We start from the raw sequence: 17421 nt of genomic DNA, 5'->3' as shown, positions 1-17421 counted from the left end.
ATTTTGTACTCTCAGTTCCTTTGTCAAAAATTGGCTGAGTCTATATACATGACGTTTTGTCATTGACTTTCTATTCTGACCCATTGGTATGGGGTCTGTCCTTATTTCAGTATCATGCTGTTTTGATTAACATTGCTTTCAAATATAGTTTTAAGTTAGGTAATGAGAGATACCTCCCAGTTTCTAACTTTTCAGTATGAATTTGGCTAGTAAGGGTAATTTTGTTAATGATTCCATACAAACTTTATTATTGACTGTTCTAACTCCTTAAAGAATGTCATCTGAATTTGGATGGGAATTGAGTTGAATTTTTATAATAGTTTAGATAGGATGGTCATTTTTAAAAATATTAATTCTTATTATGAACATGAAATATTTTTCTATTTCCTTAGATCTCATATCTCTTTCTTGAGTGATTTTAAGTTGTCGTGGTATAGATCTCACACCTCTTTTGTTAGGTTGATTCTAGATATTAGACTTTTTGGACACTATTTTAATTGAAATAGGCTCTTTATCTCTTTCTCCTCTGATTCACTACTTGTATATAAGAATGTAACCAATTTTATGTGTTCATTTTGTAGCTAGTCACTTTTCTGTAGTGATTTATTGCTTCTAGCTTTGTTTTGAGCTTTTTAAGGTTTTCTATATATTATAGTGTCATCTACAAAGAGCGATAATTTAATTATTCTCCAATTTGGATCCCTTTCATTTTTTTTCTTTTTTTAAATTTTTTTTGTTAGTTAAACACCGTCGATTTGCTCGAGCGGGCCCAGTAACGTCTCCATTGGAGACTTTGTTGTTACTGTGTTTGGCATATCGAATACTCTCGGTAGCTTGCCGGGCTCTCCGAGAGGGGCGGAGGAATCGAACTCGGGTCGGCCATGTTGGCCGCTTGTAAGGCGGACGCCCTACCCGCTGTGCTATCACTCCAGCCCATGAGGCACAGTTGTTGACCTTACAAGTTTTGTGCTTGGGTTCCAATTATACAGTGATCGAGTACCCATCCCTCCACCAGTGCCCATTATCCACCCCCAATGATCCCAGTAACTTTCCCACTCCTCCCATCCCCTCCATCCCATCCCTCCTCTGTGTTAGGGCATTCCCTTTTGTTCTCTCTATCTTTTGGTTGCTGAGGTTTGCAAAAGAGGCATTGAGTGGCAATCATGTTCTGTCTATAGTCTACTTTCTGCATGCATCTCCCATCCTGGGAGGATCCTTCCAACACCCTTTACTTGGTGTTCCCTTCTCTGTCTGATCTGCCCTTTCCCCTAGCATGTGCAGCTGGCCTTCAAGCCTTGGAGTGAACCTCCTGGTACTTATTCCGACTATTCTTAGATGTTAGTCTCCTATTTTGTTACTTTAAGATTTTTTTTCTTGCCTGATTACTGTTGTTAGGACTTCCAATACTATGGTACATAAAAGTGGAGAGAGTGGACATTCTTATCTTGCATCTAAGTAGGAATGTTTTCAGTGTTAAGAATGATATTGGCCTGGGGAAATGGTGCCGCCAGCAGGTGAACCTGTATCGTGGGGCGAGTGCATCAGCAGCCTGATGGTGCCTTCAGACTTCAAGATACCCCCAAATTGGATATAAAGTAACAAAGTATGAGATTAATACCCAAGAATAGCTGAGATCAGCACCAGGAGGATTACTCCATAACTTAGAGGCCAGCCGGGTATCCTAGAGGAAAGGGCTATTCAGATAGAGAAGGGAGCACCAAATAAAGGATGTTTGGAGGATCCTCCCAGGAGGGGAGATGCATGTCGAAAGTAGACTATGGACTGAACATGTTTGCCACTCAATGCCTCTTTTGCAGACCACAACACCCAAAAGGAGAGAGAGAACACAGGGGATTGCCCTGCCACAGAGACGGGGAGATGGGGGTTGGGGGTGGGAGGGATATTATCCATGGTGGTGGAAAATGGGCACTGGTGGAGGGATGGGTATCTGATCGTTGTATAATTGAAACCAAAGCACAAAAAATTGTAAATCTACAACTTTAAAAAAAAATAAAATAAAATAAAGGGAAAAAAAAAAAAAGATACCCCCAAATTGCTGCTGTGCCTTTGGCCACACCCCAACAACTTGGAGCCAAATTTACCAAGAAATTAAACAGCCAAAAGCTAGGTATGTTGGAGACACACCCACAAACCACCTCCGGCCCAGCTACACAAGCTCATTTATTGGCCTTATTTCAGAGGCCCATAAATCTCAAAAGAGATCAAAAGATGCAGTTAGTGTCTGTAGCGTGGGGGTAGGTGGGAACCCTTGACTGAGATCTCCAGGCCCACTTGGATCGGGACTGGTCCTCCTACTCCCAGGTCTCCAGTTTTTCAGTAGCTTGGCAGTCACACCCACAAACTGCCCCTTCCATCCTTCCCCCACCCGCCCCCACTGCGCCATGTAATCAATGTGATCAATGGCCAAGACCCAGAAACTATAAACTAAAACTCCTGGAAGAGAGCACCACAGAATGTCCTGACCCCGCGCCAAGCTGTCTTCACCAGGGAACCTTGGAGGGGGCAGGTTGAGTCTTCCTCCTCACTCCAAACAGAACCCCAGAAGCCCAAAACCTCCAGAACCTAACCACTGCCATGCCCAAGGCCACACTCCACAGGCTCACATGAGCCTCACCCAAGAGAGGACAAGCCTCATCCAAGACAGGATGAACCTCATCCAAGAGCAGACCGGCAGGAAAACCCAGGTATGCAGGAACCCGTGACTGAGATCTCCAAGCCCACTCGGATCAGTACTGGGTCTCCTCCTCCCAATGCCCCAGTTTTCCAGTAGGTTGGCAGTCATACCAACAAACTGCTCCCAGCGCCATGTAATCTTATCAACAGTTAAGACCCAGAGACTTTAAACTAAAGTTCCAGAAGAGAGTGCCACAGAATTTCCTGAACATTATATTCTTTCCATAACAAGCAATACCAAACAATTCGTCAAGCATTGCCTTTTCACAGTTTTGAGTGATGGTGAGACTGTTGTTGAAATATCGAATGTTACCAAAGTAGAGAGAAAGTATGGGGGAAATTGTCTACCACACAGAGTGGGGAAAGGTTGGAACAGGGTGGGGAGGGGGGGAATACTGGGGATTTTGGTGGTGGAAAATATGTACTGGTGAAGGTATGTGTGAATAATAATTGAAGCTCAAACATGAAACCTTTGTAACTGTATTTCACAGTGAATCAAAAAAGGGGAAAAATAAAATAATAAAATAAAATTAACATTCAGAATTAAAAAAGTAATGTGGAGTTCATGTACAATTCAATCAGTTTAATCAATGGCTGAATAAATAGTACTCCTACATTATAAAAAGAATGATATTGTCTGTGAGCTTGTTATAAATAGCTCTTAATACATTGAGGAAAGTTCCTTTCATGCTTATTTTGTTAGGGGTTATTTAATGAATGAATGCTGGATCTTGTCAAAGTTTTCTCTGTATTGATTGATACGGTCATGGTCACGGTCCTCCCGTTGTTCATCGATTTGCTTGAGCGGGCCCAGTAACGTCTCCATCAAGAGACTTGTTGTTACTGTGTTTGACATATCGAGTACGTCACAGGTAGCTTGCCAGGCTCTGTCATGCGGGTGAGATACTCTCAGTAGCTTGCTGGTCTCTCCAAGAGGAGCGGAGGAATTGAACTCGAGTCAGCCATTATTGGCTGCGTGCAAGGCAAACGCCTTACCTCTGGGCTATTGCTTATCTTTCTTGTGTGCTGTATTTTCTTTTTCAATTTTATTTATTGGATCACCGTGAGAGCAGTTACAAAGCTTTTGGGTTTAAGTCTCAGTCATACAATAAAATACTCGCACCTTCACTAATGCCCATTCTCCACCCCCAAAAACCCCAGCATACTCCCATTCCACACCCTCCCCCTATCTGTGGAGCAGATGATTTCCACATTACTCTCTCTCTACTTTGATTACATTCAGTATTTTGACACCAGACCCACCATATTATTTGAGATTTTACCCCAACACTCAGATCTGCTGAAAAGGCAACAGCAAACAATTTGTTTTCTATTGCTGGCTATGAATAACATATGATGTTGCATGACTGCAGTAGTGGCTACGCGATTTTGAAATTCTGAAATATTAACAATTAATAGCACAGCGGGTAGGGCGTTCGCCTTACAAGTGACCAACATGGCCGACCGCGAGTTCGATTCCTCCGCCCCTCTCGGAGAGCCCGGCAAGCTACCGAGAGTATTTGATATGCCAAACACAGTAACAACAAAGTCTCCAATGGAGACGTTACTGGGCCCGCTCGAGCAAATCGACGATCAACGGGAGGGCCTTTACCTTTACCTAAATCTGGAGGGATTTCTGCCATAACCTGCTGGGTTTCGAGATTTGTTCCTGAGTCTCTGTGATCATGGCTGTTAAGCAGCTTGATCAGGAGCCAGAGAGGCTGTTTGTGGACGGCGACCCGGGGTTTTGTTGGGACGGGGAGGAAAGGGCCTGTTCCACCCTCATCCCGTGAGCCCCCACGTGTCTCATCACTGCGGGCCCAAACCTGACTGTCCAGTGACCTCTGGCAGAAGGCAGCTATCGAGCCCCCAAGGGGGAGCAGGCAGATGGACAGCACCCTTTCACCCCCGGGGTGGCCTGGTGACTGTAACCTTCTGTGGGGTCCAGACGCATTTCTGCTAAAAGCCGCTGGGTTTCAAGATTTGTTTCTGAGTCTCTGGGATCATGGCCATTAAGCAGCTTGATCAGGAGTCAGAGAGGCCGTTCGTGGGAGACACCTAGGAGTCTTGTTGGGACGGGGGAGGAAAGGGCTGGCTCCACCCCCATTCCATGAGGCCCTGCGTGTCTCGTCACTGCAGGCCCAAACCTGACTGTCCAGTGGCCTCTGGAGGGTGGTGGCCCCCGGGCCGCAAGGGGGAACAGGCCAAGGCACAAAACCTATTCCCACCTGAGGTGGCCCAGCACCTGCAACCCACTGCAGGGACTGGACACATTTCTGCCAAAAGCCATTGGGTTTCGAGATTTGTTTCTGAGTCTCTGGGATCATGGCCGTTAAGGAGTTCAATCAGGAACCAGAGAGAACATGCCTCCAATTATATAGCTGAGCCAGAGGTGGTTTGTGGGTGTGTCTCCCACATACCTAACTTTTGGCCGTTTATTTTCTTGGGCTGGAGCGATAGCACAACGGGTAGGGCGTTCGCCTTATAAGCGGCCAACATGGCCGACCCGAGTTCGATTCCTCCGCCCCTCTCGGAGAGCCCGGCAAGCTACTGAGAGTATTCGATATGCCAGACACAGTAACAACAAAGTCTCCAATGGAGACGTTACTGGGCCCGCTCGAGCAAATCGACGATCAACGGGAGGGCCTTTACCTTTTACCTTTATTTTCTTGGTAAACTTGGCCCCAAATTTTGGGGTCTGGCCAAAGGCACAGCAGCAACTTTGAGGTATCTGGAAGTCTGAAGGCGCCATCAGGCTCCTGATGCACTAACCTCACAGGTACAGATTCACCTGCTGGCGGCACCATATCCTTGTGTGCTGTATTTTGTTAATTCATTTGAATATGTTGAACTATCTTTGCATCCTTGGGATGAATTCACTAGATCGGGGTGTATGATTCATTTACTGTGCTGTTGAATTCAGTTTATTAAGATTTTGTTGAGAATTTTTGCATCTATATTTATTGGGGTATTGATATGAAATTAATGTAAGTTTTCTAGTAGGTATTAGGAAAAAATTCTGTTTCTTCAATATTTTGAAAGAGCTAAAGGAGTTTCAGCAGTAAGTATTCTCTTAGGCTTGATACAACTCACCTGTAAACCCCATCTGGACCAGGACTTTTGTTATTGGGAAGACGTTTTATTATTGTTTCATTTTCTTTACTTGTGATATAACTGTTCAAGCTTTCTACTTCATCCTCATCCAATTTGGGGAGATTACATGATTCTAAGAATATGTTCTTTTTTTTCCATGACGCCCAGCTTGACAGTATAAAGCTGTCCATAGTAACCTCTCATAGTACCTTGGTTTCCTGAAAGATCTGTTGTAATTCCTCCTTTTCCATCTCTGATCCAGTTTATTTAAACATTCTCTCTCTTTTTCTTTGTGATACAATCTAAATGTTTGTCTATCCTCTTTATTATCTTTAGAAAACCAACTTAATATCTGCCTGCACTTCATGAATTTCCCCTCTTAGAACAGCTTTTGTTGTAGCCCATAGATACTGATAGCTTGTACTTCCATTCTCATTAATTTCATAGAATCTTTTAAAAATGTTTTATTTTATTTTTTGAATTTTTGGGTCATACCCGGAGATACTCAAGGATTACTCCTGGCTCGGCACTTAGGAATTACTCCTAGCAGTTCTTGGGGGAACATATAGGATGCCCGGGATTGAATCTGGGTCGGTTGCATGCAAGGCAAATACCCTACCCACCGTACTATCACTCCTTTCTGACTTCACAGAATCTTTCTGTTTCTTCCTTGATTGATTTCTACTTTCATAGCATTTTTATCTGAGAGGGTACTTTATATAATTTCTATATCTATAAATTTATGTTTTTGAATTATGTCCTAGTAGGTGATCTATCCTGGAGAACATTTCATGTTCACTAATGAATAATATGTACTTGGTTTTGAGGGGATATTTGCTGTATATATCCATTAATTATAGTTTTTCTAGTTCTTCATTTAGAGCCCTTGTATGTTTGCTGATATTTTGTCTGGTTGATCTGTCTAGTGCTAAAGGTGGGGTGTTGAAGTCTCCCATTACTATTGTGTTTCTGTCAATGCATTTCGTTAGGTTTGTGAACAGAAGCTTTGTAAAATTTGCTGGCCATTCATTTGGTCATATATGTTGATATGCACTAGTACTTCTTGTTCTACTGTTACCTTAACTAGTAAGTAGTGTCCATCTGTCCATCTGTCTCTTTACTCTTTACTAATTACTTTCTTTAGGTTGAATGCTATTAGGTCTGATATAAGTACAACCATCCTAGCTTTTTTTCTGTCTACCAATAGCTTGTGTGATTGTTTTACATCCTTTCACTCTAAGCCTTTATGTAACTTGTGAGTTTGTGTGTTTCCTGTAAGCAGCGAACAGATTTTCTTCCTGATCTGTTCAACTACTCTAAGTCTTTTTGTCATTTTATAGGAGTCACTTAGTCCATTGATACTCAAAGAAATTATTGATAGTATATGTCTATTTTGCAATTTTTGTTGTGCGTGTTTGTGTGCATGTGTCTGTGTGTGTGTGTGTGGTTTAGTTATTTTTGTAAAAGTCCATTTGAGTTATAAAGGGGCCTTTTAGTAGTTTTTGCAGGATTGTTTTACTTGTTGAAATTTTGCCAGGTAGTGTTTGTCTGAAAAGGTTTTTATTGCTCCTTCAAATCTAAATGAGAGGTTTTCAGAGTAGTGTAGTCTAGGTAGAAAGATCTTCTTTTCCTGGAAAAGCATTTTATTTTTATTTATTTATTTAAAGAAGTGGGCTGGATCCCAGGACATTTTGAACCAATGGGTCTTGATTATGTTTGGAATATCCCGTTGTTGAAACATGTCCTTGTTCTGAGACTCCAAATGTTCCATTAAAAAATTACTCTCTCCTCCTCATTATTAAAGTAATCTGTGATAAAAATTCTTTGTTTTGGTAGAAATATTTTTTTGTTCAGTGCTTTGAATATATCATTCTACTTTTTTCTTGCTTGCGTGAGAATCATATGGGAGATCTGTTGTGATTCTTGTGGTTTTTCCCTTGTATTTGAGGTTTTTCTTCTTTCTTGATACTTCAAGCAGTCTATTTCTGTCTTTTGGTTTTACCATTTTAATAACAATGTTTCTTGGTGGGGCTGGAGCAACAGCACAGCAGTAGTGCATTTGCCTTGCACGCAGCCAACATGGCCAACGCAAGTTTGATTCCTCCGCCCCTCTCGGAGAGCCTGGCAAGCTACCGAGAGTATCTCGCCTGCATGGCAGAACCTGGCAAGCTACCTGTGATGTATTCAATATGCCAAACACAGTAACAAGTCTCATGATGGAGACGTTACTGGGCCCGCTCGAGCAAATCGATGAACAATGGGAAGACAGTGACAATTGACAATTGTTTCTTGGTGACTTTTTGTTTTAGTTTCCTTTTTTTGTATTATATGAGTCTCTTCAAACTATGCAAAAACTTCCCTCCATAACCTGGGAAGGTACTTAGTTATTCTTCCACCAGTAATTCTTCTATATTCTCCTCTCCTTCTGGTGTTCCCATAAGTTGTGGAGTATTCTTGCTGTTATCCATCAAGAATCTTAGGGCCAGAGCTATAGTATAGTAGAGAGGGTGATTGCCTTGCATACGTAACCGGGGTTTGATCCCTAGCATCCCATATGGTCCCCTGAACATAGAAGTTACCAGTAACCCCTGAGAATCGCCGGGTGTTTCCCAATCACAACATAAAGTCAATAATCAGGGCTGGAGCGATAGCACAGCGGGTAGGGCATTTGCCTTGTACACGGCTGACCTGGGTTCGATTCCCAGAATCCCATATGGTCTCCCGAGCACCGCCAGGAGTAATTCCTGAGTGAAGAGCCAGGAGTAACCACTGTGCATAGCCGGATGTGACCCAAAAAGAAAAAAAAGTCAAGAATCTTACATTATCCTCTACTGGTTTCTCTTTTCTTTGAAACTTCATCATTGCTGATGATTAGTATCTTGCCTTCAGTGTCACTGATGTGGTTCTCCTCTTTGCCAGGTAAATTCTGCTACTGTGGCTTGCTATTATTTTCCTCAACTCCTTCAGTTCATTTTATATGGACTCTTTGACACTCTTAATCAATACTTCCTTGAGATGATTGAATTTCTCTTCTAGTGCTTGTTTGATTTCCATTGCCATTACATAAGTATTGATTTAAGGCCCTCCTCTATGAGGCTTGAGATTTTTGTTGAACTTAAAGATTTTCCTGGATTTCCCCTGTCTGGAATTGGAATTGCAGATGATTTCCTTTGTCTACCCATTAATCTTTGATTTTGTGTGCATGTGTGTGAGTGCTGTTAGTTCAGCTTTAAATTCCCAGTATCTGAGAATTGATACAATTTGTTATTTTACATTGATCTGATTTACTGTTTTAAGAGACTTCTGTTATGACATGTTATTCTTACTATTCTCATGTCCCTGAGTGGGCATTTCAATTGACAAGCAGGGGTAAATCTAGTTACTTCTGCTTAGATAACAGGGTTGCTGTGGAAGTATTCTGACACCTAATTGTGAACCTTCTGTTACCCACCAGCCTGGGCATTAGGGGAGTTATTTCATGATTTTGGATATAAGTCTGCCCATTAGGGTCACTTCTCGCTGCTTGGGTTTAGATGCGGGGGTGGGGGGAGGCAGGCAGTGATGCCCCAGGATGTCCCTGGGTATGATATATGTTATCATTGATACTATCTATTTTCATGTTTTGTTTCTTCATATACTACAGAAGAAAGAGTTAATTTGCTATTTGTTCTCCTCCCTCTGTTTTGTTTCACTTAGCATGTTACTCTTCCAAATATCATCCAAATTGCAATGATCAGCTCGATTTTGTCTTTTCTAATGTGTACTTAGTGTTCCATTGTGTAAGCACACAACATCTTTATCCATTTACCTATCTCTTGACATTTGGGTTGTCCACAGCTAAGTATTCAGTTCGTGCTGCAGTGAACATAGCTTCACATTTTTTTAAAATTAAAGTTTTGAAGTTATATGCCAAGAAGTAGAATCTCTTTTTCAGTTGGGAATTCTAGTTTTCACATTTTGACTATCCCTCCACATTGTATTCTATAAAGTCTGAATTATACAACATCTTACCAACAGTGAATAAAGTTCACTTCATTCCTGTGAAAACGCTGGTAATTTTCAGTCTTTTTTGATATATGTCATTCTCATGGTATGAGATGATATCTCACTGTCTTTTTGGCTTGCATTTCCCTAATAATAAGTGATGATGAAATGCAATACCTTCCACCTTCTTTTTTTCTAAGAATGGCTTGAGTTTTATTATTCCATACATATTTTATTAGAGTTTATTATATAAGTTCTTGAAGAATGTCCTTTGAATTTTAGTAAATATTACATTGAATCTATATAATGGTTTTATATGGATGATGATTTTGATATGTTAATTTTTCCAGTCAAACATGGTGATATTTTTGCATTTCCTGGTGTTATTTTACTTTCAATGACTTTTTCAAATTTTCAAGTTATAATTTTTTAAGTTATATCTTTGTTAAGTTGATTCACAGCTATTTTCACAGCTATTTACTGTTTTTTAGACACTTTTTATGGAGTCTTTTATTTCTTTTCTAGTGCATTGGTATATAGAAATTTTTGTGCATTGATTTTGTATTTTTTTTTTGCTTTTTGGGTCACACCCAGCAATGCACAGGAGTTACTCCTGGCTCATGCAGTTAGGAATTATTCCTGACTGTGCTTGGGGTACCATATGGGATGCTGGGACCCAGGTTGGCTATGTGCAAGGCAAATGCCCTATCCGCTGTGCTGTCACTCCAGCCCCTGATTTTGTAATTTCTACCTTGCTATTTTGGTTTATTTTTCTAAGACATTTTCAGTAGTCTTCAATGTATATTATCATGTCATTTGAAAATAATGACATTTTTACTTCTTTTCCAATTTAGATCTTATTCATTTGTTTTTCTTGCTAATTGTTGTGATGAGGATTTCAAAAGCTATATAGAAGAATTGAAGAAAATGTGGATATCTTTGCCTTGTGCCTGATCTCTGGGAGAAGACTTTCAGTTATTCACCATTGTGTATGGTGCTAACTGTGGGTTTGTTATAAATCATGTTACAGTCTTGATAAATGCACTTTTAATAACTATTCTTTTGAGCGTTATTATTTTTATCATTAACGGATATTGAATCTTCTTAAAATCTTCCTATGCATCGACTAAGATAATAATAATATTTTAATCTTACCTTTTGTCTATGTAATGCATTATATAAATTGATCTGCATGTATTAAAGTCTCTTTCATCCCTGGAATAAATTCCAGTTGATTGTGACATTGACTCCTTTTGATATATTGTTGGATTTGTTTCATTTTTTGTTTAGCAATTTTGCATCTATTTTCATAGCCTAAATTGTCAAGAATGTTTCCCTTAATACTGTTTTTATTGTGTACCATAGGTTCTGATAGTTTGTGCCTTCTTTCTTACTCATTTCAAGAAATCTTTTAATTTTATCTTTTATTTTCTCTTTCATCCAGTAGTTATTCAACAATATGTTGTCCTGTTTCAGATGTTGGAGCTTTTCCCAACTTTCACCTTTTTCCGGTGGGGGGAGTGTTGGGTCACACTTTACATTGCTCAGGGTTTACTCTTGGCTCTGTGCTTAAGAATCACTCCTTGTGGGACTTGGAGGAGCATATGGGGTGCTGGGGATAAAACAAAGTTGGTTTGTGCAATCAAGCCCCCCGCCACTGTGCTATATTTCTATCCCCTCAACTTACTTTTTATTCTTACCTTCATGCATTGTCGTGTGAAAATATATTTGATATGACTTCTATTTTGGTGGTTTTATTGGCACTTGAATTATGTATAATAATTTCTACCCTGAAGAATATTCCATGATACATCCTTCCAGCCTTTAACTCTGAACCTTTATTATTGTGAGAATTCAAGTGTGTCTCTTGTAATCAGTAGAATCTTAGATTTGGATTCTTGATTCATTCAGCAATCCTATTCCTTTTAATATAAGATTCCAATCCCCAACATTTTGTTTGTTTGTTTTTGGGTCACACCTGGTGACTCCCAGGAGTTACTCCTGGTTCTGTGCTCAGAAATTACTCCTGTCAGCTCTGGGGACCATATGGGATCCCAGGAATCAAACCCAAGTCAACTGCATGCAAGGTAGATACCCTACCCACTGTACTATCGCTCCAGCCCAACCAATCCCTAACATTTAAAGAAATTATTTTTCTATATTTCAGTTTTGCCTTTTTTCATTTGTTTCTTTGCACTTTAAATTTAAATGTTAAATGCAACAAATTTCTTCACCTACTGTTTTCATGAGAATGTTTCTATCCCTCCCTCAAATTTGAGCCCTCAGGGGCTTCTGTGGTACTCATATAGGGCTCACCTGAAATGTTTTCTCATCTTTAGTTGTGATGCTTGCCAGGGACCACTCACTCTTGTCAAGTTCATACACACCTAGGTGCTTTGCCTCAAGATCACATACTTATTTGTAACAGTAGGAGTTTCCAATAGTAAAGCCACCAAGATCTCTATCTAAACATTTGCATGCAAGGTAGACTTTATCCAAGGCTATACCCCAGAACCATACCTAGTGATGTTTTCATGGCCACTCCATTCTCAGAAATGTTCAAGTTCCACTCCAGAGAACACTAGTTGTGTTTGGGATGGGGGCATTTAGTTCTGGGAATAAAACCCAGGACCTCACATATGCGAGTCATGAGGTCTACACTGCTCCCTTATATTCCACATAGGAGCAAGATCACGAAGCTTTTGTCTTTTTCTTTCTTACTCACTTCATTTAGCATGACACCCTTCAGTTTCATTCAAGTTGCTTCAAACTGTAAGATTTCACCCTTTCTCTTATCTATGTAGTGAGTAGCTTTCCATTGTGTGTACATACGACAATTTTTTTACCCACTTGTCTGCACTTTTTTTTAAAATTTCAGTTCGGCAGAAAGTTCTGGAGAGACAAAACCATGAGTTGGCATGGCCAGGAAATGGACCATTCAAGCTAACTCTCAAGTTACCTACAGTAGCAGATGAAGTCTATAATGAGGGGCAAATTATAACAAAGGTAAGAAAAAGTCTAGGAGTTCTCAAGGTATTTGGGATAGAATCCATCGAGAAAAATAGAGTGTTATATGAAGTATAATCTGGAGTGATAAATGCAACTAACAGTCATGGAGAAAGGAAAGGTTGTGTTGGGGTAGATATTTGTAATAATGAATGAAAGGTAACTCTTTCTTTAATATTAGATACTTTTAGAAAAATCAAGTTCAGTGTACAATAATGGTTATTTGAAATATAAAACTCAGGATCTGCTTTATCTAAGTGCTTTCTAACCTAACTTTGTTTCCCTCTTACATCATTCAGAGAGGGTAGTGATTTATACTGCTTGTAAGTATGAATTTGTAAACTTGTATAGTAATAATATCAGTCTTATTGGATTATTGGGTTGATTTAAAGATTAAATTAGAAGACCTCAAGGTAAAACATAAGACTTGGTGATTTTTAATTATAAACACTTAGTAAATGTTAAGTGGAATAAGACTGTTTGCTCGAGCCAGCGGTCCCAGTAACGTCTCCATTGGAGATTTTGTTGTTACTGTGTTTGGCATATCAATACGTCACGGGTAGCTTACCAGGCTCTGCCATGCGGGCGAGATACTCTCGGTAGCTTGCCGGGCTCTCCTAGAGGGGCGGAGGAATCGAACTCGGGTCGGCCATGTTGGCTGCGTGCAAGGCAAACGCCCTACTGCTGTGCTATCTCAGCTTAATCACTTAATCACTTAACTTCCCGTTAGTCGTCGATTTGCTCGAGCGGGCGCCAGTAACGTCTCCATTTGTCCCTGTCGCGTGCTAGTGTAGCCCAATGGCATCTCTTCGCTCCGGGAACATGGAGGGCCTCAAACCGATCGTTCATGACCTTGACAAAGAAGTCTGACCATCTGGTAGGTGGGCGGCCACGCGGTCTCTTGACATCCCGTGGAATCCAATCAGTAACAGCTCTAGTCCAACGGTCGTCTTTAAATCTCATTACGTGACCAGCCCATCTGATTTTCGATACCTTGGCATATGAGACTATCTCAACTATTTTTTCTAATTTAGATCTTAACCAATAACCAAACCACTTGGGTTTCTGTTATTCATTTGTACTAGTGACTTTAGATCAGCAAGTATATGCCAGATGCAAGTAGAGGTAAGATAAATAGCATCACTGCCAGAACAGTTCATTTCATATTCTAGAGCTACAAAATTCTAAATATGTATCAGGAACATTTTTCATGAAAAGATAGTATTCATGATTTAATATTGCAACTTTTGTGTTTGGGTTTCAGGAATCCAAGTCCAAAGACCGGGTCAAACAACCAGGTAACGTCTTCTTCACCAGAAAGTTTCACTTTTATTCAAGGTGACATTGTGTAGTTCTTCCCCCTCTTCCAACACATCTTGGACTATACCATTTATACACAGCATGCCTTGCAGGGTGCTAACACTGGGGTTTTCCCTGGAGCAAGTGGGGTTTAGGTCAGCAGAAAGAGAATAGTATTGCCATTGAGGAGTTTTTCTGGATTTGCGATTGAGGAGAAAATAACATGTTTCTGGAGATAGAAAAAAACAATCTTTTTTTTTCCTTTTTGGGTCACACCCGGTGCTGCACAGGGTTTACTCCTGGCTCATACACTCAGGAATTACTCCTGGTGGTGCTCGAGGGACCATATGGGATGCTGGGAACTGAACCTGGGTAAACGAAGACATAAAACAACAGTTGATATTCTTTGAGATTAAGTGACTTTCTGAGAGCAGGTGTGAAGGGTGCTTTCCTCTGTAGTTAAGTTTCTTTTATAATGGAGAAGAAACATGCTGAATGTGAGGCAGAAAAAGGAATGCACATATTCAGCTTAGGGATTGGAATTCCTACAAATTTTTGTAAGTATTTCCCTCCAAAATATAAATTGTTTTTAGAACATATTTAGACTTCGCTGTTTTCTCTTTTTGAAAAATAGTATGAGGATGATAACTGTCTTTCCTCAACAAGCAACAATATATGTAAATATAGATTGTCTCTTCTTATCATGGATATAATGTCAAATTATAAAGTATGCGTAGTTTTTTCAAACCCATGAGTTATATAAAATAACTTGTCTCTGTAGAGAAACCCTATCTTTTACTCTTTAGATATGGGATTGCAGGGGCCAGAGACATAGTACAGCATTTGCCTTGCACATGACTGACTTGGGTTCTATCCCCAGAACCCCATATTGTCTTCTGAGTCTTCCAGGAGTGATCCATGAGAGAAGAGTCATAAATAATTCCTGAGCACAGTAAGGTGTGGTCCAAAACTAAAAAAAAAAACAGATATGGGACTGCATTATCCATTTCCAAGACTTATGATCATTCCTTCACCAATCTTTATCCGTTCTTCTAAAAATGTTTTGTGTGCTATACTATCAAGCTAAAGTTTGACTTTAATATGTATTTGTGTTTTAACATTTATAGCTGAACCACTTCCTGCTTTTAGAATTTAGTCAAGTATGAGTTTCTTGGGCTGGAGCGATAGCACAGCGGTAGGGCGTTTGCCTTGCACGCAGCCAACATGGCCGACCCGAGTTCGATTCCTACGCCCCTATCAGAGAGCCCGGCAAGCTACCGAGAGTATCTCGCCCGCACGGCAGAGCCTGGCAAGCTCCCGTGACGTATTCAATATGCCAAACACAGTAACAACATAGTCTCCAATGGAGACGTTACTGGGCCCGCTCGAGCAAATCGATGATCAACGGGAGGGCCTTTTACTTTTACTTTACTTATGAGTTTCTTATAGTTTTCGAAATTTTTCCCTAGTCCTTCCTTAACTAACTTGTTAGCCCTATTTCAGATTTGCTTAAAACTCCAGTGTGTTCTCAACAGCAATTCAGCTCCAATCCATGAGTGGTCTTTTAATTTTCCTAGAAAATTTAGACCCACTTACTAACAAATTGCAAGTGACCTGACTTCTAACAACCTAGGAAGTTGGATGATGTCAATTAAGGTATTTTAGTTGGTTCTCTTCAGAGTTCAGGAGGAGTCGCAATGTTAAAAGTTGTCCTACAAAGAATCCTGAAAATGGTTGTAAAGGTATCATTCAGATATCACTCATGTCTGAAGTAGTTGGATGAAATCTCAACACTTTGTATTTCTATTGTTCACAGTACTATCTACCTCATTTATCTGTACTTAAATTAATATCTTAATATCTTCAATATCTACTCTGACACTTTCTTCTTCATTTACGAGAAAACTTCCAACCTTTTTAGTTCTCTTTATTGACTTCTGGCATTTTTGGTGATTCTCTTTGAGCTAACCAAAATCCTTGTGATAAATTCCCTAAGAGTCATGGGTTATAAAACTGGAAAGGCTCTTCAGGTTCACATATTCCATATAAGCCTTTTCCCCACCCCCAGTCCATGTTTAGAATAAAGATACATGCCTGAGTCACCAATCAGAGGGTCAGAGTCAGGGCTAAACTCTAGCATCACCCCTAGTACATATGTCTTTCTTGTTTGTTATACTTCCCATTGATAACTCTCTTACATTATTATTTAATCCTTAACTAGTTTTAAATATACTGAAGTCTTTGTGATGTATTACATAGCACATAACAGGAGTATTTGTCAAAGTGCATAACAAACAATCCTTGTGTCACAGGTCAGCGTGTTCTATGGGGAAGATGACTATGGGTGAGTGAAGGGGGGCATATGACTGCCAAACACAGTTACTGAATCGAGGCTTCTTTCGTCCTTTAACATTCTTATCTCTGATTATGTGATCTACAATGTTACTGCAGGTAACAATGGAGGATTATGGAAAGGAGATTCTTATTATCCAGGCTTTAAAGTAGAATTCACTTTTTCAATGCATATTCCGTGTACCACGTGTCCTGGGCTAGGGAAATTTAACTAAAGAATGTCTGGGTGATGTAGTCTGGAATTTTATTTTTGCTATAATAAAATTTTGCATACATTAGTTCTTTTCTTTTTTTCATCTGTTGTTCCTTTCGAATATTATTAAGGAACCAGAGAGATATGACATTGCTAAGGCAATTGTCTTGCATAAAACTGACCTTAGTTCTATCTCTGGCACCACATTAAGGTCCCCTAGGCATCACCATGAGCACAGAGCCAGGAGTAACCACTGAGCACAGGGCCAAGAGAAAGCCCTGAGTATTTCTGGGTGTGATCCCAAAACAACAAAGGATATTGGTAATTTCCTTACCTAATTTTTTGTAGACCCCTCTCCACTTTCAGTTCTTTGAATGTAATTGGTGTGTCAATAAATAAATGCTATGGGATTCAGTATGAAGATAACAGAGGTAGGATGCTTGCCTTGCATGAGGCCAACCTGGTTTTGATCCCAAGATCACATATGGAACACCAAGCCCACCAGGAGTGACCCCTGAGTGCATAGCAAGGAGCAAGCCTAAGCAACACTGGGTGTGGCCCCAAACCAATAAAAATATAGATACAGATATATAGATATATAGAGAGATATATATTATAGGTGCTCAAAATATATAAAGATCATATCATATATATCATGCTTCACTGAGAGACTAGCATCATGAAGGACTAGCCATATACAGATGTATAACTCACTAATGGAAATGTTATAGTGGATCTGACTAAGTCCCTATTCTGTGGACAGCATTTAAGAATAAGACAATTGGCATATGTTTTAGGTA

At 40.0% G+C, this 17421-nt stretch overlaps 1 protein-coding gene across 1 annotated transcript in view; it reads left to right on the top strand.

Annotated features, from left to right (window-relative positions):
• The window catches only part of LOC130018620 (protein mono-ADP-ribosyltransferase PARP14-like), a 79659-nt gene that overhangs the window by 10131 nt on the left and 52107 nt on the right, over positions 1–17421 (top strand). Inside the window, exons 2-3 of the mRNA XM_056109407.1 lie at positions 12650–12777; positions 14042–14075. Coding sequence (XP_055965382.1) covers positions 12650–12777; positions 14042–14075 — 162 coding nt within the window. The remainder of the gene's footprint in view (positions 1–12649; positions 12778–14041; positions 14076–17421) is intronic.

This window comes from Sorex fumeus, unplaced genomic scaffold (assembly GCF_029834395.1).
Source record: "Sorex fumeus unplaced genomic scaffold, SorFum_2.1 ptg000265l, whole genome shotgun sequence".
In the NCBI taxonomy this organism is placed as follows: domain Eukaryota; kingdom Metazoa; phylum Chordata; class Mammalia; order Eulipotyphla; family Soricidae; genus Sorex; species Sorex fumeus.
The sequence above is the reverse complement of the archived record's forward strand: the minus strand, read 5'-3'. Positions and strand labels throughout refer to the sequence as shown.